At 37.7% G+C, this 23366-nt stretch overlaps 1 protein-coding gene across 1 annotated transcript in view; it reads left to right on the top strand.

The window, feature by feature from the left end:
* Nucleotides 1-23366, top strand: part of BDP1 (B double prime 1, subunit of RNA polymerase III transcription initiation factor IIIB) — a 50948-nt gene that overhangs the window by 23541 nt on the left and 4041 nt on the right. The window contains exons 23-40 of the mRNA XM_030466749.1: nucleotides 1369-1484; nucleotides 2141-2360; nucleotides 2892-3082; nucleotides 4046-4259; nucleotides 5236-5450; nucleotides 6450-6843; nucleotides 9949-10047; nucleotides 10354-10390; nucleotides 12272-12355; nucleotides 12973-13204; nucleotides 14311-14468; nucleotides 14976-15111; nucleotides 15678-15855; nucleotides 17058-17118; nucleotides 18651-18840; nucleotides 20236-20443; nucleotides 21887-21929; nucleotides 22769-23060. Coding sequence (XP_030322609.1) covers nucleotides 1369-1484; nucleotides 2141-2360; nucleotides 2892-3082; nucleotides 4046-4259; nucleotides 5236-5450; nucleotides 6450-6843; nucleotides 9949-10047; nucleotides 10354-10390; nucleotides 12272-12355; nucleotides 12973-13204; nucleotides 14311-14468; nucleotides 14976-15111; nucleotides 15678-15855; nucleotides 17058-17118; nucleotides 18651-18840; nucleotides 20236-20443; nucleotides 21887-21929; nucleotides 22769-23060 — 3068 coding nt within the window. The remainder of the gene's footprint in view (nucleotides 1-1368; nucleotides 1485-2140; nucleotides 2361-2891; nucleotides 3083-4045; nucleotides 4260-5235; nucleotides 5451-6449; nucleotides 6844-9948; nucleotides 10048-10353; nucleotides 10391-12271; nucleotides 12356-12972; nucleotides 13205-14310; nucleotides 14469-14975; nucleotides 15112-15677; nucleotides 15856-17057; nucleotides 17119-18650; nucleotides 18841-20235; nucleotides 20444-21886; nucleotides 21930-22768; nucleotides 23061-23366) is intronic.

The following is a 23366-nucleotide window of genomic DNA, read 5'->3' on the forward strand; positions in this document are numbered from 1 at the left end:
AGATTTGAAATCAGTGAAATCTACAAGGCATGCTGTTAATATCTTTTGGAAATCAAGGGTCTGATTTTGATTGGATTGTATGATAGAGAAAATGATTATGCACATTTTAGATAAACTCTAGAATAAAAATGGGGTTTGTATTGAAATAAATAAAATCCAGCCTTTTTGTTCATTTTATCTTTCCTGTTTGGATGAATCAAAGTTATCTTGAGGAATCTAGTAGTAAGAGTATCCAGAGAAGGCCGAGGATAGCTATTTTTCTGTAAAAAAAAAAAAAAAATATATATAAGGTCCTGTTAATTTGGTAAGCTTTGGCTGGCTTTACCACTACAGTGCCTGACACTCCTCTATTTTACACAGGTAAATTGAGTGTAAATCTGCACTATGTATCCCCACAGACACTTTAATAGGCACTGTAAAAGGTATTGAAATCCTGAAAGCCATTAAGTATGATGAGTTCTGTAACCATTTTGTGGTTATGAGTCATGCTCATGAGCCATGCCATGGATATAGACATGTCCATGGGTATAGACATGTCTACCAACCTGCCTTAGATCTCCAACATGGCTAAGCTTTGAAAGAGTGACTGATTTTCTGGAGTGGTTTTAGCTGGCTTTGTTCTTGAACCTCTGTAGAGCTAGCTTGCAGTACAGAGCTGCACAAGTGCACTGCATCTGTAATCCCCTCTCTGTACCAGTGTCAGCTCAGCCCTAGCTGAGAATAGATGCTTGCAGTTCAGCTTTGGCTATTTCATACCTGTGGCCTATCTGTGGTGCACATACAGCTGCTCTCTGCTGTGTAGATCTGTAGAGCTACAGCAGGCCTGATGCTTCATTCTGATAGAGCTGTCACAGACCTGGAGTGCTGAGAGAAGTGTTCAGGTGCCTTCCTTGAGGAACCAGTGTGGCAGATACAGAGGTAAAACCAATAAGCCATTCTGCATCTGAGGCCATGTTGTAGTGGCATGGTTATGTCTCTGCTGTGCTCTGCAGTGTCCAGTTTTCAAAGGTTTTCCAGTTGCCAAAGAACTTTGTTTCCATATTGCTCCTTGTAACAGAGCATTGACTGAATGATGGATAGGCAGGTGTTACACATAATGCTTGAGTGCATATAGTATTTAATAGCCAAACTCTAGGTATCCCAGGGTGAAGAAGATTTCTTTTGCTGCTTGCCTGTAAAATGAGTTACAGTCTCACACAGATTACCCTCAGTAAATACATATAATTCTTCTCTCTGTCCAGATTGAGAAAATAGTACAGAGATCTGTAGTTCTTTTTCTTCTTTTTTTGTTTTTTTTTGTTAATACACACTTGTTTTAAAAACTTCCTTGATTTTCTTTTTCTTCATGCTTTTAATTGCAAATTAAAGGGTGAAAAGGAAGCTGTATTGTGTCAAGCAGATGTATTGAACAAAGAGGAACAAGAGCAGCAAGCAGTGCCTCAGGTGCCCTGTGTTTCTGAAAATGTACTGTGTGGACAAAGCAGGTGAGGTTATAATTTAGAAAAATTGCATTTTAAAGGCTTTCATCTGGTGTATAATGGGACACCTTGCCAAGTATAAATTCTTTTGTACCTTGTTATCTGTCTTTCCCCAGTATTAAATTTTCACTGTCGGCAGGCAGCTCCTTCCTAGGTTTTCAGAGCACATTTATAGTTGACCTGAGCTACTTATTGTTTATCTGGTACACAGATCTATATGAGCTCACAGCTGGTTTTGACCAAGCTTTTGTAGGGTTTGTATTTGCATGAACAGTGATCATACATGTAACAATAAATATTGCTAAACATCAGATCACTGTCTTTTGTTGATATCAGTGTGCTCTTCTATTTTACTGCTCTTCCTTTTAAATGAAAGTCTTAAGCATGTGTTAGGCTGCAGGTACTTTGATGTTGGTGTGGTTAGCCACACAGCATTTGTCTTGATGCTAAAAATGTCTCTACAAAGAAGTCTCATTACTCCTGCTCACAAGTTAACTACAAATACCCCACATCAGAAATACAAAAGATAATTTTCATGGTTTTAAGCAAAGCAGTTTATCATTCTCTAACTCTTTTGATTCAAACTTAATTGCTTTTTCCCCCCTCTCAACCAAAATCAAGTGACATAATTTGTTTTGTTTTGTTTACTTTAAATTCACCAGTGCTGGAAAATCCACTTTCCAAGAAGGCAAGCTGGGTACTGTGAAACCAGGACAATTTGTAAGGAATGGATCTCCGAGAACTAGACCAAACCTAGAAAATGTATATAGCAAAGCAGAATCTCCAGTGGCACAAAAACTTGCTACTCCAGTTGAGGAAGAAATGAATAAAGAAGAGAATCAGCCCATGGGAGAAGACTCTGAGAAACTTCTTTCCTCAGAAGTGAGTATTCTGTACAGATACTTCTGACTATACTCTCTGTTGCTTGGCTCTGCAACAGCTGTTTTTAAGACACATAAATAAACTGTTTTAAATGCATACATTAATTTTGGACTAGTAAGAATTACATTCCTATTTACATTCTTATTTGCACCCTAACTGGAGGTCTTCTAAAATTTTGTTAGTGACATATGGGTAATACATATACTTTACTGACAAGTCTGAAGACTTCACTTAAACTTCTAGATTTCAGGTGTGTTCATGATACGTGAATAGTTACCTGCATGCCATATTTCTGTTGGTTTTCTGCTCAGCTCCTTGCTGGTTGCTCATGGTATAACTATGTTTGTTATAGTATATATTTTTATTCGATAAATACCTTCTCTAAAGGTAAAAGGAACAGTGATGGGCACAATAAACTACCTGAAAGTTTTAAAGTCAAGTTTTGTCTTTGGTTAATGTCCTGATCACAGCTTACAGTGCTTTATTTTACAGATAATGTATTTTGTGCTAATGTTGTTTTTTTTCCTCAAGCCCAAGGGTGACATGGAGGTGTTGTTTATGGGGAATTTGTCCAAGAATGAAAATTCAGACATAGATCCGGAAAGTATGAAGTGTGAAACTCTCTCTACCTCTAAAGAATCACTTAACTGCCACAGCAAGGGAGAACAAGAAGAACATCAACCTACAGATGATATGCAAAGCATTCAGGATGCCATAGAAAGGTAAAGTTCCCTGCTGACAAAGGAAAAAGCTCTGTAAAGCAACTTTTTTTTGTCTAGTTGTTTTTGTACAGTTCTTGCTTTTTGAAGTGTGGGCTCTGAGCTGTACTAGTTGTTATATGCTACATACTGTGAAGGTCACTAGGTGGCATCTTTAGATAATAAAAGAGTTTGAAACATTTTTTCTTATGACTTTTCTCCTTTTTGGAAGGTATTTTGCAGGTGAGAGTTGAAGAAAGTAATCAGAGTTTAGCTGTTTTAATTTCTCAGTAATACATTCTTAGGGTAGAGTGCACTGTGACCACTTCCAGACCACTGACAGGAAGACTGAGCAGTGCCATTTGCATTCCCTTATAATTGAGAAGTGATAGGTAGAGTAACAGGATGAGCTTGCTCTGTAAGAGGCATTCTAAGTCTCATTACATTTTCTGTCCAACAGAGGTTCATGCAATGATGTGCAGTGCCCTGGTTCTTTGGTAGCAGGGATGCTGTTCATGTGTATGCAGTATGTGGCAGATAGTGCCATTTCCATGTAACAGTGCTGTGTTATGTCTTAAGTTACCTGTTGTTCAATCTGTCCTGCTTTGGGCAAGGATAAGTTTAATTTTTGTAAGTTGTACCTTGAGCACTAGAATGAATTAATACTGTGTTCCTATGGTTGCTTAATTTTGAGGACCTATGGAGGTATAGCTGAAACTTTCTGCTCTACCTGATTTAATGCTGTTTTCCTTCCAAAGGGTTTTTTGAAAAGTAACCAGAAAGGTCCTGCAGAAAAGTAAATTATCTTCTTTTCACCTTTTTTTTCTCTTTGGTTTTTTTTTTCAAACTTTATCAGCTAAACAAATAAAAATGCAGAACATTTAAGTTTATCTCTAGCTGGATTTACTAATTATCTGATAGTAAGTCAGACTTCTAGAATGTATTTTATAGTTCCTGAAATGTAAAAGTTGCTAAATATTTTTGTAGGTCTGATGAATTAAGTTCTGGAGAAGAAAATAAACTAAGTGATAAAAAACCTTTGCATCAAGTGAGAGAATCCCACTGGAACCCAAGGTCAAACCTAATGAGAGTTACAAGAAAAAGAGATTATCCTGAAGGTGATGAAAACAGAGAAGAGGACAAGGCTGAGAATAAAGATGCAGAAGAGTGTTTGGTATTAGAAAAATCTGATATATCAACGGTGAGTGCTGATAATGTATTTTCAGTCAACTTATACTTCAACTCTTGTGTTTTCGTTTTTATAAACATAGATGGCATAATTCATTATATGGCTCGAAAAGATTAAAAGTTTTTTTAAGTTCATAGTTGGAAATTATCCTGAATACATGGACTTGGAGCCTAAAAACTGAAAATATTTAATGTACACTGTTGTCTAAGTTCTGCATTATATGGTCAGAAGTCTGCAACATCACAGTGCTAACGTTCATTCTAACACTGTTAACAGTTAATGTAATGTCTGTTATTAACTGAATCATGGAAATTTAGGCAGCTGTCTTAACATCAGATACTCCCTAAAATACGTGTACTTGTAAGTTGAAATGTATCTGAAAAAAATTAAGACCTCATTCTGCTAAAATTCACTCAATAGGCCTAACCTAACCCAGACTAGTTCCTTCTCTGTCTGCAGTTGTAGTACCTGAATCAAGTATTTCTTATTTTCACTAAAATATCTCAGTCAAAAAAACTGTCCTTGCTTTTTTCTTTATTCTGGGCCATGTTTCTCTGTGTGTATGTTTTAAATAATGTTTAAGTGTGTTTCTGTAAACTATGGTGGTTTTTTCTTCCTATTTTGCTTCCAGGGCAGAAAAAAGTAATTTTTCCTTCCCTCAAATTGTTCTGTAAATTAATAGGTAGTTTTAGAAAATTACTGATCTTTCCAGCTTCTGGAGAGCTGAGCTTGATAATTAAGCTTGGCCTTGGTCTATTAACTAGCAGGAGCACTGGGAGCTCAGACGTTGTAGAAAATACCACATTGTGACACTTCTGCTGTAGAGTCCGAGATTTCAAAAAATGGAGAAAAATGTCCCATTCTATCAGGAATGACAGTTGGGCATGTTTTCAAGAACTTCAAACTTTGTTCTTTAAATCTTTTTGTCACCAAAAGTAGTCAAGAAGGTATGGCACTTGATACAGTAGTTATTGTCTCCTCTGTTCAGCCAAACTCAAGTAACGTAGTGGAAGCTGCGTCCTTCTCAAAGGCTACAAGAAAACGCCATTTTACAGACTCTGAAGAAGCATCATGTAAAAGAATCAGGCAGGATAATAGACTTCAGTCTCCAGAGGTATCATCAAAGTGTGAGAATCAGGTAGAACAAGAGGACGATTCGCTGCTTTCTGCCTCTCAGGAAAAGAATTCAGCCAATCTCACAAGGTAAACAACTAATTTTGACTTGTAAGCTCAGCTGATTGGTTTTGTCATTTGTTTTAAAACCCATAATTTTTAGCCACAGTTCTGCAGGGTGTTACAGAAGTGCATGCAGGATGTTAGTCCTTGTGTCTTCCATCTGAACTCTACCAGGTGTTTGCAGATATCCCTGTGTTTCTTACTGTGCCTGTGCTCTGAAAAAATGAACTCAGCCAGCAATCCCACCAGCCCATCTTAGGATCCACCTTTGGTTTCAAAAGGAATTCCTGATTATAAAAGAAAGGTGTTTGAAGTACCCACACCTGGCGGCATGTTGGGCATTAACCTAAACAGAAAGTCTGTGCTGGTAGTGTCCTCTGCTGGTGCTAGCTTCTCCTACCCACTGTTTATTAGTGAGGTTGCTTTTTGGGGAAGTTTGGAAAGGCTTTCAGTAGCCAAAGTGGTACTGAAAACAGCCCATGGTTTTGAGGAAAGAAACAGTAAGCAGCTGATTATTTGAACAGATTGCTGTCTGAGAAACTGGAACAGATAATTAATTATCACTTAGCAGTTCTAGATTCTAGGCATTAGTCTGATTAACCAAAGTATCATAGTTTTAGGCTCCTGGTATGGCTTTAGCAAAAGAGAGCTGGGGATGTTCCCATAACATCAAAAAGCATGTGATTTCCACATCCATCAAAATGAAAATTAATCCTTTTCTAATCAAAGAATTCTGTGTCTTGTAAATTTATTTGTGCAGCTTTCCAGCAGTCAGAAACTGCTTAATACACATACCCCTTCAGCACTTTGTGCATACATTAAGAAATAAGGATTTGTGATTAAATGTTAAGCAGATGTGCTTTTATCACTATAAATAAGGAAGGTTAGGAATGTGTCAACAAATAGGTTATATTTCTGGTGACAATAATCCATTTTTATAAATGGAATTTGGTTTGGTTTGTGGTATCCCTTTTTTTTGTCTTGGACTTCATTGTGTTTTAAACATGCTCTTATTCTGTACTTCAGAAAGCAGTCGAAGAGGTCATCAAAACAGATTGCACTGCCAAAACGTGTCTCAGAGCCAAGACATGCTGGTTCTTCTGCGTCTGAATGTGAGGCTGATAGCAGTGAGAAGGGGAATCAAAGGCAAGCAGCTAAACTGAGTGTTACTAGAGGCAAAAGCTTGAAAACTACATGTAGAAAGAAATCTGGAAAGGAGCACAGAAGTTCAGAGGCAACTTGGGTGACTCTCCGGGCTTCTCGAGAGGAGGAAGAAGAGGAAGAGGAGGCAGATGAGTTGGAGCCTGATGATGAAGACAAATGCTTTGCACCTGAGGAAGTAAACAAAGCTCCAGTGTTTGTTCCTATAGGTCTTCGATCTCCCAAACCAGTTCTTGTTCAGATAGAGGAAACCATGGAGGTAAGGTGCTTACCAGTTTGTTTATTGGCATTGAATGCAGAAATAGACTGCTGGGCTTACTGTGTGTTTTGAGGCCCAAGATGGAACAAATGGAGCCCTTCAATTTTACATTTACATGTCAGGAAACGATGGGATAAGGGTGATGATTCTGTATGTAGTGTCCCTCTCACTGAGAGACTTCTAACTGTGTGGTAGGCTGACCCTAACCAGCATCCGGGCAGCTGCCTGCACACTTCCCTAATCTGAAAGACAAGGAAAAAGTGGAAGGTAAGAAGGCTTAAAGATTGATACGAGGACTGTTCAATAGATGAAGCAAAAGCTGCCTGTGAATGCAAAGCAAAGTAAGGAATTTTGTCATTGCTTTCCATTGGTGAGCTATTTCTGGAGCACAGCACCTCAGTCCATGTAAGAGTTTCTCTGGAAGACAAATACCATAACCGTAGATGCCCTCCTCTTTCTTTCCCAGAGATTTTATTGCTAAGCATGAGAAATAATTATATGAAATACCCCTTTGTGCAGTTTGGGTCAGCTGTTCCAGCTGTGTGCTCTCCAGACCTCTTGCCCACCCACAGCCTACTAGCTGGGGAAAAGAGAAGGAAAACAAAAGCTTTGATGTTGTGCAAGAAGTGTCCATGAACAGCAGGAGCACTGGTGTGTTATCAACACCGTTTTTAGCCATAAATCCAAAACACAGCATCATGTGGGCTAGTTTGAAGAAAGTTAACTTCATCCCAGCCATGCCCAGTACAGTCTTCTACCCTATATTTCATACCATTTATATCATGCTCAGGTCCTACACTATCCAGTACACTCTTAACTACAGCTCTTCTTCCCATCCTTAGGTACACACATGATAGCATTCCCTTGTCTGTGCTCCACCCTCTTTAAATATCCATCAGTTGTCCTTTGAGTTATGTACTCATACCTTGGGCTCTATGTATTATGTGGTGCTCAGAAGAGACAATATGTTTTGTTGAGTTTTTGATAGCAAAAGCCAGCTCAAGGTGGTCATTGCTGATGTTGCTCTGTGTTGTGAGCTTTGTCTTCCCTTTTATGCTTACTGTAGCATACAATTCCATGGGTTAAAAATAGTTTAAATGTATTTTCATGAAAATTTTCATCCTTGTCCCCTCAGTTCTGGATTTAAAGTTTGCAAACAACTGCACTCCTTGCCTGTGCTCCCATGTGGGTCTGCCATGGGCTGCAGTTGATTCAGGGATGTGGCATCCAGTGTCTGAATAAGGGCTAGTGGTCACAAACTGGAACATGGGAGGTTCAACCTAAACATAAGGAAAAACTTCTTTACTCCGAGGGTAATAGAGCAGTGAAACAGGCTGCCCAGAGAGGCTGTGGAGTCTCCATCTCTAGAGGCATTCAGAACCCTTCTGGATGTGTTCCTATGTGACCTACTGCAGGTGAAACTGCTCTAGCAAGGATGTTGGACCAGATGATCTTCAGAGGTCCTTTCCAATTCCTGCCATTTTGTGATTGTGTGATGTTTCTGCTCTGTCTGGCATGAGCAGATCCATGGGCCTCAGTCCCTGTGGCTGCAGTGAGACACCACCTGCATCTTTGTAATTTTTTTTTCAAATTCTGTGCATAAACTCTTCTGTAGACCATTTTTAGAGTTGGAAACATTAAGCCTGCAGACAAGAATAAAATTCAGCTCTAAGACTTCAGCAAGGCTTAATAATTGTGCCTACTGAGATGAGTCACTAGAAAGGAAATGACATACTATTTTGTCATCAGGAAACTGTTGAGTTTTGGGAACACTGGACTCTGTTCAAGGCCTTAAAAGGGATTTTTCTCAAAGGTTTAGACATTTTTCTGTTTTTTCCCTGTAATTTAATGTGACCTCTCTTTTTTTCTGTCCCTTCTAGCCTGCTCTTCCAGTGATGTGTCTTAACAGCTTTTTTTTTTTTCTTTCACTTTGTTCCAGATCTGTTTATCCAACCTGTTCCATTCTTGCCTCACATCTTCATCACTACTTCTTTCTCTTCACTCTGTTGGTTTTGGGCTTTTTGTCAGGTGTTTTTTTGGTTGGTTGGTTTGGGTTTGGGTTTGGGATTGTTGTTTTTATTTTGGTTGTGTTGTTGTTTTTTTTACTTACTATTGCCAGTTATTTTCCTCTCCCATTGCTGAAATCATGGTGGTTTGGGTTTTTTTTTATTTTGTCTTCTGACTTAATCACACTGTTTCTTTCTCTGGGTAAAACAGCAAGAGAATTTAAAGCTCAGTCAAACCAGCAAGTTAGACTCTAGATCAATAACAGGCAGCAAAGGTGCCTGGGAAGTTCTGCTGAATCCCTTCATTTCAGAGATGTGGAATATACTACTTGTGGAGATGATACTCAAGTTTCCTTGTTTAACATACAGGAGCCATGAGTACTAACTAGTCAGGCATATAGTTATTTACCGGAGGCCTTGGCTGTTGTCAGATTTAAATTGATAGGTGGGAAGGCATCTGTAAAAGCACAGGCCTTTAAAAGTTATGCAGATTAAGGACTGGTTTTCATAAAAATCTCACTGGAAATACAGTAACATTGCAGAGAAATTTCAAATGCTGGTTTCTGAAGATGTCAAATACTTGAAGTTCTCAATGAAAAAGACAGTATTGAAGAAGAAAAAAAAATACAGGCAAAATGGTGGATATCTATATTACCTACTCTTACTTTGGAAGATTTTGATTTTTTTTTTCCTTCCTGAAGATTTAAAAAGAAAAAGTGTGAAAACTAACAGTTAACAATGTTGAAGTGTAAACAGCCACCATTAAAAATCTTGGCCACAAAACCTTAGTTAGGTGGAGTGAAAAGCACTGGAAAACAAGGTCTTAAGCTGTCTGATGCTTCCAGTCTAGTTACGGGCAGCACTTCTAGTTCTGCCTTCAGTTCATATAACTGCTGCCTTCTTAAATCAGTATTAAGTATGTACTTTTCTACTACATTTTAGTATGTAGTATATGATTTGCTTTTTGGGAAGGATCACACTAAAGTTCAGGATCTGTTAAGTACATGCAGTTCAAAAAAATGGGCATTTGACAGATTTTCTTTTTGACAGATTTTCTTAATTTCTGATGAACTGATATATTTTAAAATAATTTTTACAGCTGGAAATACCTGTGGATATACCAGATGAGCAGGTGGCTATGGATGTTGAAGGCCTCTCTCAGGCATCTGTCCAGCCCATACTGCAGACAGAGGAAAAAGTAAGCACCTCAGCAGCTGTGTAAGAGTGTGGGGTTTTTTTGTTTCACAGCACATAGAACACAATGTGAACATTGTCTGATTGCCATGTCTGTTTGCAGCAGTGTAGCTTTATAGACTCTTACCTGTCCCATAGAGATATGAGACACACAGCTGTTGCAAAACTATTATAGTAAATATTATTAGACTTTAAAATACCCTTGCAAAACCGGGGTAACTTGTGGGCAAAGAAATTACCCGTAGCATTAAATTAAAATTATGTTGTAATTTTATATAAAACTTTGATATTGTTTTTCTTTTTATTTAAGGAAACAACCACACATGAAAATCCAGTGGTGGAAAAAGGTAGATATGAAACAGTCTTGTTCATATCTTTCCTGCTAACTTGCTATCAATGTGTAGTTGTTCTTGCTGGAAGTTCGGAGCTTTATATATCCTATAAAAAGCCTTGCTTATGAAATACTGGATGCTTTTATGTTTTTGAGGAGATTGAAACTATTTATTCCTGCTACATGACTGTTCTCTAGCATGTAGCAGGGAGACCAAGCATTGCAAAGGTCTGTTTCTGGGGGTTAGAATGTGCCTTTTAGGTATCTCACCTATCATTTTCCTGTGCTGTAGTTAATTGTACTAGGAAAAGAGGAAAATTTGCAAGTACTTAGTTGTACCTTGCTTGATGTGTGACTGAGTGATAGAAAAGTGGACAAATTCATAGCTTTGTCACCTCTGTGATCTCTGACTTCAGTATCCTAACCTGGTAAAATATCCTGTGTAGCAGACTGGGATCACAGTATTACAGAAGCAAATCATCTTTCCCTGTAAGATATATTACAAATTCTATGTATCTGTTAATCTTTAGGGTAGATATCACTTTTAAGTATAAACACATTGTCAGTACATCTTCCTAGAAAGCAGAAAATTGAGTTGGCTACTGTCTGAATTGAAGGGGAGGAAGCCTACTTTGTTCATTTGATTTATTTCATGGAATCATAGAACCATTTTGCTGAAAAAGACCTTTAAGATCATAAAATCTAACCTAGCAAGTAGTCTACCAGTCAGTGTACTAGTTTTGGAGGATGGAAATGTTTTACTGGTTATCACCAGCTATTAATAGGCAAAGAGATGTAATTTGTATAGTGATTAGGAATTGGGAGTATGGATCAACACTATAGGTTAATCATTTATCTGTGATTAAAACCTCCTTCTTTTTTATTTGTGATGGGCAGACCTTGGTTGGCTGTGAGATGCCCACCCAGCTGTTTCCCACTCCTCCTCCTTAAGTGAATGATGGGAGAAAATAAAATAGAAAAGCTCCTGGAGATCACTAACAAAAACACATTCAACTTGTAGAAAACTAACTTTATCTATTAGCAACCAAAATACAGTAGGATGCTGAGAAACAAAGACAAAAACTAAACCACCTTCCTCTCCCTGCCATTTTAGGCTCTCAACTTCATGCCTTCATTTCCCACTCCTCTGCCTCCTCCCCCTAAATGGCACAGGGGGATGGAGAATGGAGGTTTCAAACAGTTCCTAACACTTCAGATCTCCTGCTTCTTCCTCTCACATTCCCCTTGCTCCAGTGTAGGGTCCTTCCTATGGGGTACATTCCTTCAGGATAAGCTTGCTCCACCATGGATCCTCTACAAGGTGCAGTTGCTTCAGGGAATTTCAGAGTTCTCCACCAAGTTGCATACGAATCTCTGCTCCCATGAGCATGAAGCACCTCCTCCCCCTTCTTCCTCACTATCCTTGGTACTTACAGAGTTGTTTCTGACACTTTTCCCTCACTCTTCACTGCTGTGCAATAATGTAAAATTTATTAAATTTAAATATATTAAATTTAAGTAAATAACAATCCTTTCTGAAATATGTTTCACAAAGGTGCCATGATCTTTGCTGTCAGGTTCAGGTGTGTCCTGTAGTGCATCAGTTGAAAGGAACCGATGTGTCCAGGGCATTCCCCTTGCTGCCAACACCTTGCCAACTTTATACAGTACACCATTAAAGGGAATAATGTTGCTTCTCAATGCTTTTCTGGTAGTTTGAATTTAGTGGAGGAGAACTGCTGATTATTTAGAAGCATCTTTATCTTTTAATTGCAACAACTTAAAATTTAAAAGATAGGCTTCACTATATTGATAATAGTGTCAAGTGTTTTCTGAATATGGATAAGGGGATTTCTGGTTAATGTGTTTGACTTTTAATGCATGAACAACTTTGCAGGAATTAATGATGGAAGCACTGAAGCTGCTATGACTTTACTTGCAATGGGTGACCCAATGTTCCAGTTAAAAACAAGCTCTGAAGGTATGGTCTGATTTATAGTACAAAGTCTTGTTTGTACTTTCTGGGTCCACCTCAGGAAGGATGGAGCAGTGGCTTCAAAGGTCTTCCAAATGCTGCTGCGTAGCAGGAGGTCAGGTGTCTTATGTTTTTAATCCTGCTGAGTTGTAATGTATAGCAAGAGTAGGCAATGCAGGATGGCTGGAAAAAGTAAGGCACCTTGCTGGATACTGCCAATTGCATCACTGTGCTAGAAAGATGTTTCTGATACCTGCTTAGATATGTTTGATTTAATCTGGTCACATAAATTGGACAAAATAAAGGAATCAGATTTAAATTGTAACTATTAGTGATCTTTTTTAGCCTTTATCTGGAAGCATATCTTTTTCTACCTAATTAGCTACAACCTGAAATTACCTGGATTTAGTTTTTTGTAGACCTTTGTTTAGAATTTCTCTGCTTTATTTAGTTGAATGCATATTGTCAAACGTGATCTTAGGACTGCATTTAGCTAGGTTTTGCATATCCAAAGAATTGTTAAATGAGTTTTAAAGTTGGACATCTGTAAAATATCCTTATGTACATGCCCAATGTGAGTCTTCTGAATTAAGCTTTTCTGCTCTGTTTATTTTCCTAACCAGAATGGACAGACAAGTTACCAACTCAAGATGAGTTGAACATGGTGAATAGCATTGTATCCCACACCTACTCCATCCAAAATAGAACTTCTAGTCAGTATTTACTTTCTTCAGACACTTCTACGAAGGAAATGGGCCCTTCTGAGGACGGAAGCAACATTAATGTAAAGGATCAAAGTGCTGGCACAAGAATAGGTGCTGAAGAATATTTTGAGAAAAATGCTTCAGATAACAGGTTAACTCACTACTTCATTTTCTCTGGGGAGAGAGGTCTTACTTTTGCTAGGTTATTTCTGACATTTTTATTGTATTGCAGGCAGTCTTGCCTTAGTGAACGTTTCTCAGCTTATGTAATTGGTAAAACTTCTCTTGTCTCTTTCTTTTGACTTCTGTGAAATGTTTTTCACTGCTTAAGTTTACCCTTGTAGAGGGGTGGGAGGGGGAAAGCATATTCAAACTTAATTGTTATGGATCACTGATAGTTTCCAAGCTTCTTTTCCCAAGATACTTTACAGCTAATCAGGCCAAAGCAAATTGCTTCAGTGTCACTGCTGCAGTGGGATGTAGACCAGAGATTGAGACCAAGGGGATGTCAAGGAACTTATTGATCTTCTATTGATATGGCTTTTTTTCTAAATTCTGGTCAAGCAGTTGTGAATGTTGAAATAGCTTGATGGAAAACCTTTTCAGAAAGTATCTATTGGTCATCACATTGTATTATTTGACAGATTATTTAACTTGTCAGTTGCTTTTAAGTCTATTAGTTCTTTCATTATATTACTAACCATGTGATAACTACCATGTTATATAACTACCATGTGATCAGTGTTACCTTTCTAATCTCATGTTTTATAAATATTTCAAGAGGGGAGATTTGGATTGGGTTTTGGGAAGAAATTCTTTCCTGTGAGGGTGATGGGACACTGGCCCAGGTTGCCCAGAGAAGTTGTGGATGTCCCATCCCTGGAGGGGTTCAGGTCTGGGTTGGATAGGGCTTGCAGCAGTCTGTTCTGGTGGAGGGTGTCCCTGCCCATGGCAAAGGGGTTTCTTTAAGGTCCCTCCCAACCAAAATAATTCACAAATAATTTTGTTCTGCAGATAGGCAACATCTTAGTCTGCAGTTTATCTGCCTGTTCCGATTCCCAGATGATAATTTATTTTTAGTTCTGCCAAATAGCCTTCTTTCTTCTCTGCTAGCTACAGAAAGTATTTCAGCTCTTCATCATCTCACCCACTCCATCTTTTTGCTCTGCAGTGGTCCTTGTTAGAAATAGTCATTTTATCTCACAGCTGTCATAAATCAAGAACTATATTGATGGTATTTTTCCCTTTTTCTTGCAGTGATAGCTCTTTGCCTATGGTGAACAGTACAAGACCAACAAGAGGCAAACTCATGCAGCCTGAGCCAGACTTAGGAGGATTGCAGTCCCATGAAATTGTAATTCAGAAGTCACTTAATACAAATGTTCCTGTAGAACAATTAGAGCAAGTTGAAAGCAGTAAGTCTGTTTCTTATCTTGGGGTTCAGAAAATGGTCTTTTCTGATGTATTCACTTCTCTATATGAAATGAAACTTAAGCTGAAAGTTATCTTCACCTTCTGTTCATGTTCATGCATCACCATTGTAATGCAGGGCATATTACATCACCCTTAAAGTACTGGACTGCTGATTACAGAGCTACAGTACTCTACAGTGTACTTTCTACTACTACTTCTATTAAAACCAGAAGGGGAGGTTTACAGAATTGTTTTGGTATTCTTAAAGCATTTACAAAAAAAGGTGGTCTTCAAACTCTTAATTATCTTCATATCACTGGCAAAATATACAACATAACAAAGGGAATATGAGATATATGTATGTATTTCAATTGTTCTGCATGTGTGTGTACATGACAAAGCTTAATAATTTTGTAGTGTTTATATGTACACATATACAAAATATACAAAAGCTTATATTTAAGAAATAATATGCACACAGACTATTATTTTAATTTTTATGATCTTAGAGTCTCTAAGAGGTACTGTAGAAATGCAGAATGTGGAACAAGAACAGCTAAAACCAGCTGTAGGTGATTCTTCAGTTCTTCATGATTTTCCAACTAGAAGTGTGGAACTCTTCAAGCAAACAGACAACACTGAAAGGTAAGAAGAATCATGAGTTAATACTGATTTTGTTTCTAAAGTCTCAAAATATGCATCTGAAGTTGATAGGTAGTATGTGCCTATGGTGGAAATCGTGTGGTTACAGGTGTGTATTCGTGCCCATAAGCATACAGTTTAGACTTCTGTTTTAAGGTTTTTCTCTTGTGTAAGTTCTTACAGGTTTTGGAGATAGAACATTAACTTGTGTTAGAGCTATTTCAGAGCTTAATGATCACCATGCTGCTTTAATTGTCTACCGTGAAACTGCTTATGAAAGGAAATGGTAAAGGAGTTGATCAATTAGGAAGTGTTAATGAACTTGACATGCTTTTAGAAGTAAAGTCTCAATTAGTGGTGTTAGGGAGGCTTTTTCCTGAAATAATTTCTGATGATCTGTTTGAAGATTATGCATTTTGTTTAATAGAGTGGTGTAGTTTTTAAACAGGTGCCCCGTGTCTCTGTAACAATGTAAGCTTCATATTAAATAAATAATCATACAGAATATACGCCGTGTACAGGGTATCTTAAACTGGTTTCAAATTAAATTAATTTAAAATACCTTGCAGAACAGAAAAAGAGATGAGAGATGCTTGGGAAAATTCAGAACATGTAAGACCTGTAACTACATCACCAAAACCTGAAAAGTGCCACCTTGGACTAGAGGTCCCATGTTCTGTGGATGGACTTTCTGAGCAAAATCCTTGTCCTCCTGAGTACAATATAAGCACAACCAACTTTACTCAGGTAAGTAACTTAATTGTATTACAGACCAGAAGCACCTAGTTTCTGAAAGTCTGTGAAGGAAAAGATTTTCAGTTCAGATATACTCACCCATTTTAGACCTGGTGCTGTAGCTGGTGAATGAAACTTTGGTTATGCCTTTGCAATAGAACTATCAGATAACCTTCCTATTTGCAAGCTGCAGCTTTTAACATTTCAGCAGTAAGTGATAAATGTATTAACAAAATTTTGAGCAATTTTAAACAGTTTTGATGCAAGAAGTTACCTACAATTCATGTACTCATTCAGTTTGACCTCTTACTGCTGTTTATGTTTAATTTGAAATTAATTTCAAATGTCAGTGTTGGGCAGACACAGTATTTTCATTGTCACCTTCATTTGGTTTGTTTAATACAAATTTCATCCCTCATTATGCTCTTTACCATTGATTTCAAAACCCAGCTAAGAGTTTTATATGTATATAAGAGTTTATATGTATATAAACATAAAACAGTATGTCTTTCACACACATTTCTTTGCAGTGGTTTGTGTCATTCCTGTTCTAGTATAAACAAAAGTACCTTATTTCTTCTTGAGAGAAAGATTAATTCTCAGTTCTCTCAGGTTTCCTGATGTTGCCCAAGATGTACATGCAGACAAAGAGGAACAGCTGCTGGGTAGTAGCTTGTTGCCCTAGTGCAACCCATTGTGTCAAGACTAATGTCATATTAGAACAAAGTACAAGAATGATTTGGTTCTTACAGGACTGGCAGAGAGTGTGAAAAGAGACAGTGTGCAGTGGAGTATTTCTGGCAGCGTTTCTGCCATAAAAAGGAAAGGATAGATGAGTTGCAGAGCTTGGCATTTTTCCTTGGCACTCAGTAGTTTTGTAACAGCTGGGGGAATTTGTGTTCTTAGTGCCACTGAGCAATTTATAATGTGAGTCATCTCTGACAGAGCTGTGCTGTAGAAAGTATAATTTTTTTTTGACAAACCATTAATACAAATATTGAGCTGCATATAAATTTTATGTTGCTCAAGTGTTTGTTGTCCGTGTCAGGCTAATAGCCTTCAAGTTAGGATTAAAAGCTGATAAAATACAGTTATTGTGATGTCATTAGATTTTTTTGGCTCTTCAGCAATTGACATACTTTCATTCTTCCCTGTTTTCTAGAGTTATTTCTCAAATTTATTAACTTGTTTTATTTCATATGTGTTATTTCTAGAAGGAAGCTTGCTCTCAAGATTCTCAGCAGCAGTGTGTAAGCAGCACAGAAGAGACCCCAGGTACAATGTGTTAATATTCTAAGTTAGCAGAAGCTCACACTTGTGGACCTTGCAGTTATGCAAAGATGAATTAAAAAAACTTCAAATGTTTTTCATGGACATGCTGAATCAATTTTATAGCAAAAAATAATGACCCACAGCACAGTGCCATTCCCCTCCCTAGCCTCTTATTACGTTTCATTAACACAAACTAGACTTGAGAACTTCTTTAATGGCACTTTATTGAGTTTAAGTATCAGTAGAAGGGAAACTTCTTGATCTCTCCTCCCTGCTGTGAGCTCCTGCTGCTTACCTTGTCTTAGGCTTAACAGTTTTTAGAGCTCCTCTTGAGCCTCTGACTCATTTGACATGACAGAGGGAGACAACCTGTGCAGTTTTCCACTGGCTTAGTGCTCTGGAGAGGCTCATGAAGTTGTCAAGTTAGTGCCAGTGTCCGAGTTATGTGAGTAAGAGGGATGTACAAGTGTGGCACAGGGGAGAAGGGAGAAGAAGGGGGAGAAAAAGTACAAAGACAACCAGACTTCTCTCTTTAGCTGTAGCGAGTCAGCAATTAGCTCCTCACTTATTAGATGTGACAAAAGGTATGAAGCTGATGGCTGCTTTTCCCTATAACAGATTGTAATGGCACTGGTTTGGAATTAGTACTTGCTAAGGTCTGGGAAAATCACTGCTTCAGAAGCCCGGAATACTTGCTCTACATGGAAACCACAGCCCACAGCTGTAACTCCTGAGCATGTGTAAAATATAAGGCTAGTACTGTTTTTTAAGGAATCTGTTGTTACACTCTGTTATTGCAAGGATCTCAGGACAGAACATCTTAAATCATCTTTAATTAGAAGAACCAACGTGAGTGCGGTTGGAGTAAGAGAGGCTTTACATCATCAAGAGTGAGAGCAGCACTGTTGTTTACCCTCTTGAAGTTTTACAAATGTTCTCTCCTTCAGTTCATTTTAACAGGTTCCAGTTGGCAGCTACCTGTTGATGTCTATCTGTTAACTACATTATTTATATTTTTCATTTATTCAAGTATTCAAGACTACTTCTTAGGTCCCCGTCTGCAAGTCTGCAGAGAGGGGAAAAAGCATTGTGTTTACTGTCAAAACAGCAGACCCCTGTCACTTGAAAACTAACTCTTAATACCTGACAATATTAATTAGGCAGTGAGAGCTGACAGTTGTAATTAAAGACTGAAAACAATTTGGCCACTATCAGACAAATTTAATTAAAGTGCAATTGTTCTTTAATGCTAGAACACCCATTTATAAAGCTCCATTACTAGGCATTTTTAGTTTTTGTTCTGAATGTTAATCAGGACTCTGCTGCAATGAACAGACTTCAGGGGGTAATGATGCGTGTCTCATATAAGAAGAAAGTAAGCATATTGTCTCAAGGATATTCCCAGTGCATTTTTCCCTGGAGAAATGAGTGCCTAAAATTTAATTACTCAGGTTAGAGAGAGCATGAAGAGAACAGTGCAATTTCAAACTTGAATTAATAGATTTTTGTTATTTATTTCCCTGAAAAAATTACAGCAGTGAATGAGGATCATAGCTGTCCAAAGGAGGAACAGACATTTATTTTGACATTGGTGGAAATCCCAACTGACTCAAAACATTTTGGTGCATCTGGTTTACTGGAACAAAATTCTGAGCCATTACTGCCAGCCCCAATACTTATCAGCCCAATAAATGCAAGTGAAACAAGTGTGACCGAAGTGGAGAGGTAAATGCTTTATTTCTAAGCAAAGTGAAACACGTTTTTGTACAACTTGATTGTTCCCTTTGTTCCCTGTGCATTACAGATTAGAACTTCTCAAAAGACAAAATATAAGAGGAAGTAATTTTGGCAGACTGGCCTGAGAATTAAGAAAGTGGAAAGGGCTATAATGAGATTTCAGAAAGATCTCATCACTGGTTTAAAGTTAGTGTTTTAGTTAGCTGGGATTTTGGTGTCAGCTTTAATTCTGATTTGGCCTTTAAAGCACATACAACTTTTTAGGAGGTCATTTGTCAAACCCGAGTCTATTCTGCCATGAACACTTAGAATGAAAAGTAACTGAAATGAAAAATCTAACTATATTGGTATTTTTGCAGTACTTTTAACAGTTTTGTAAAGTAGCACTTTGATAATCTTTTTTACAGATTCTTAGTGCAGGTGGTCTTCTGAAGATCATGATGAACATAAAGTCATATTTATGGTCATAAATTCAGATACCACTGTCTTGAGTTTGTGCCATGTTCAAAAGGCAGAAGAGCTGAAAAAGAAAACAATATAATTGCTCAGCAGAATAACAGCTGGGTTGCAGTACTGGGATACAAAGAGTTTGAGTTTGTTTTTTAAGGAGGAGTCCTCAATGCAACGTAACAAAAGTGTTATTGCAACATTGTGATTGAAAAAACTAAGCATCAAAGGAAAATGATATTCTGAAGAATGGGAAGTGTTGCAAAGTTATAAAAAACCCTTTTACTTTATTAATGTAAATCTTAAGATCATAAAGAGATGTGACGCGTTTCCACATGATTGTGAAAGACCTTGCCCTGTAACATCAGATGTTATTGTTATTCCCTTAGTTACTGAAAGGCTAGGACTTTAATTTTGTCAAGACAATATGACCTACACACGATAGAATTGCTGACAAGCCAAGTTAGGGTACATCTTCTCTTTCACTGTTCCCTTACTGCTTTAACCTCTGTATCCCTAGTTTCTACTGCTTTCCTGGATGTTTTGCTGTCTTTTGAAATTATACTGGGATGAGTAGGAGGTGGAATGGTGTGAGGGGTGAGGGTGAAGATTCAACTGTTCCTGTAAATGATACTATATTTTAGAATTTTCTAGGGTATTTAGTCGGTTGTCATATTTTTACATTTTATGAAAATATTAAGTGGACTTCAAACAGAACAGTAATTAGATTCAACTGTGACTGGAAAAACTCTATTACCTAACTCATGATAGTGTAACAAAATATTTCTTTGGTAGTAAATAGAATGTTTGAAGTTAATATGGACATTAAGCAAGAATATTACCTTAGATCAATGTATAATTTCCAGACATAATACTTACACAAAGTGAGTTTTGTCTTCTTGTACAGTCACAATAATGACTTTTTTATATAAATAGCATGGCATCCTCTACAACTGCAGCTGCTGCACCTTTAAACAGCAGTATGGAAACCACACAACTACGGAGTGTATCAGTAGAGCCCATCCCAGATTTGCAGACAACTCAAAAAAGGTCAGCTGCTGAGCTTGAAAAAGATGATTTCTCTCCTGCCAAGAAAGCTCCATCTGCTGTTGTAGTTGAAGATAACTTGGAGACCACTTATAAGGTGAGATGCTAATTTCATGGGTATTTGTGCATAGTATAGATCCATATAACACATAAATATAACATCTAAAATGCTCAAGAAGAGCATTTTAATTATATTTGTCACTTAATGGAGTTACTGCCTGTACAATTTAAAAGAAAAATCAACACCTTGTCCTGGTTTAACTGGGACATAATTATAGAATAAATTTTCTCTTCAGAGAAGCTGCACTTCATTCTGTGAGAACAGTCGATGAGACACTTTTGTGTCCAGTCACGGTATGGGGATTTCCATAGGGTTCAAGGTTTTTACCAGTTTTGAGCTAGCTAGGAGTAGGAGGAGTGAAACCCAGGACAGCTGACTCAAGCTGACCAACAGTATTCCGTACTGTAAACATAACTCACTTATAAATGTATAAGTTTGCTGGGTTTTCTTCAGTGGCTGCCATCCCTGAGGGCATCATCCATCATTCTGTATCCAGGGCCTACTCTTGCATTTGTTGTGACCATCACCTGCTCACTGGAGGTGTGGGGCTTGCAGTGTTTGACTTTGGGCATTCACTGCTGGGAGCACACAGCTTGCAACCACTGAGTGTACCTTTGTATTTCATGTTGGGAGTAATAGTAGTTCTTTATTACTATTTTATTAAAGCTGTTTTCATTTCAACCCATGGGTCTCCTTTCTTTTCCCTAGTTCCCTTTATCAACTGGGAAGGGATCATCAGATTATAAAACTGCTGCTTAAACATAGAAACACCTATAGATTGTTTTTGTATTTTGAACTGTGCAGCAAGTTTTGGGCTGTTGCTTTTGTATTAAATTTGCTGAGAATATGTGGGCTTTAGGGTTTTTTTATTAGGCTTCCTAGTAGGCAGACTTGGTTCATTCACCACAGCCTTCCTACAATGACATTACAGGAAGGGAAACTGGGTGTGTACTGCATGACTGGCAGACTGTCCAGGTTCACTGAACAGTGTTATGATTCTTCATGGTGTCTGTTACATAAAGAAGTTGTTAGATATGTTCCAAAATAGCATTTTTTAACATAGCAAATATTTAAAAGAAAAAGTTGCAAATAAACCCACTAGTAGCATGTTTTCCTCTGTGCTCTGAGAGTATGACCAAGTTGTGGCAGTGAGCACTATAAATTTTTGTGAGTAGGCTTAAGATTTTTTAATGTGTCTGGGTGAGGGAATGGGTGATAATTCCCCACATGATTCAGAGAGCTTTTCCTGGAAGGACTGGATAACTCCTCTTCCTTCTTCAACCTCTCATCTTGACATCCTTGTCTTGAGTCATTTGTCATGAGAACACCTTAAGTGATGGATGATATTGAACTGAAGATGAGTTAGTCTTCTGTATGACTCCTGTTCTTAAAACTGAACATACCTGATAAAATTTTATCCACTTTGATTATCTCTTTTGTATTGAGAGAAATAACTCCTTTTTTCTCTTTTAAATACAGGGTTATTCAGCTAAATCCACAAATGCCCCAATGACAGCTTCTGGTAGGTAAACTTTAACTTGTAAAATGAAGTATAATGAATGTAAATGCATAATCACAGTGGTGTTGCTGTGCTAAATAGTCCTGCCTGAGGCTATCTAACATAAAAATACAAAGAAATTTTCCAAGTAATACCTTAATACCACCATTCCATGTTGTGCTATAAACTAAGTGTACCAGAGTACATAACTGGCTGTTAATAATAGCTTTAAAAACATTGCTGTAGCTATCCTATTTGGGAAATGTGATCCTTGGAGTAACATAGTATCTCCTCTTAAGCAAATGTTTCCACCTGCTGAAAAGCACGAATAACCAAAGATATTTTAAACACACTTTGCCAAAATAATTTATTTTTACCTTATTTTATATTTTTCTTTTTACAAGTAAGTGCACAGTGTGGTTGTTTGAAAGCTTAATCCATCTCTGAAGGGTAAGATGGGAAGCAGAATTGCTGACAATACAGTCTTTGGGTATCTGAGCCTGTGAAGGGTTTGGAGGAACTACTTTTTGGCCCTGAAAAAAACTTGAAAACTGTGGAAGCTTGAACAGATAAAGGACTTTACTAAGTTCTATAATGTATAGAGAATGGATGGGGTAGTGCATGTGTTACAAATACCACCTTTGCCCTATAACATCTGTAAGATCTTACAGACTTTAAAAGTAGATTGTGAACTTTTAACTCTTGGTGGTGACTTCAAAACAGAAAATTAGAAAAAAATGAACAAAAATTCAGCCTTTCTCTTGTAATTGTGCAAGACATCTTCACATCACATGGGTCTTGTGGGCTGTTGTATTATCACTGAAGTAACTGAAGTTCATGAATGACTCACAATCCTTTTGCAGGGGTTGCTTTTCAAAAAACAGAGGCTTCAGCAAAGGAAAAGGTACTTACCTCTGTATTGATACCTGAGTCTGTGTCACCACGGGCTGGTAGAAGCCAGATTGAGACTTTGGAGGATCCAGGGAAAACAACAGTTGAGAATTCAGCATCCAGACAGGAAGAAGTGATGTCTACATTGACCTCTAATAGAAAAGAAGTAGTAAGTGGCCAAGCCATGCAGGGGTGTGTGCGTGAATCTGAACATTTGGAACATACTGGAAGCCTAGCATCAACTTCAAAAACTCCATTACTCAGGTACTTATGCAATCATGTTTTAGCTGCTTTTTCTGTTAAAAAAAAAAAAAAAAAAAGTTGTTTTTTACTTTGGGGTTTTCATATTGTTTTTTCAACAAGTGAATTACAAAAGGAGCAGTACCATTGTTTGTGACTTACATGGCCAAAGGCTGCAGCATTTATCCTCCTCAGCAGATAGAAAGGATCAAACTGTCTGCTTTGAAACTTTGATTATTTATTTATTATCTGAGCAAATTGATCAAGGGACACTTCTGACATGCCTGACTTAAACACTAAGAGATGCCTCTTATGAGGCAGACATCTGTT

The sequence above is a fragment of the Calypte anna genome, chromosome Z (assembly GCF_003957555.1).
Source record: "Calypte anna isolate BGI_N300 chromosome Z, bCalAnn1_v1.p, whole genome shotgun sequence".
NCBI lineage: Eukaryota > Metazoa > Chordata > Aves > Apodiformes > Trochilidae > Calypte > Calypte anna.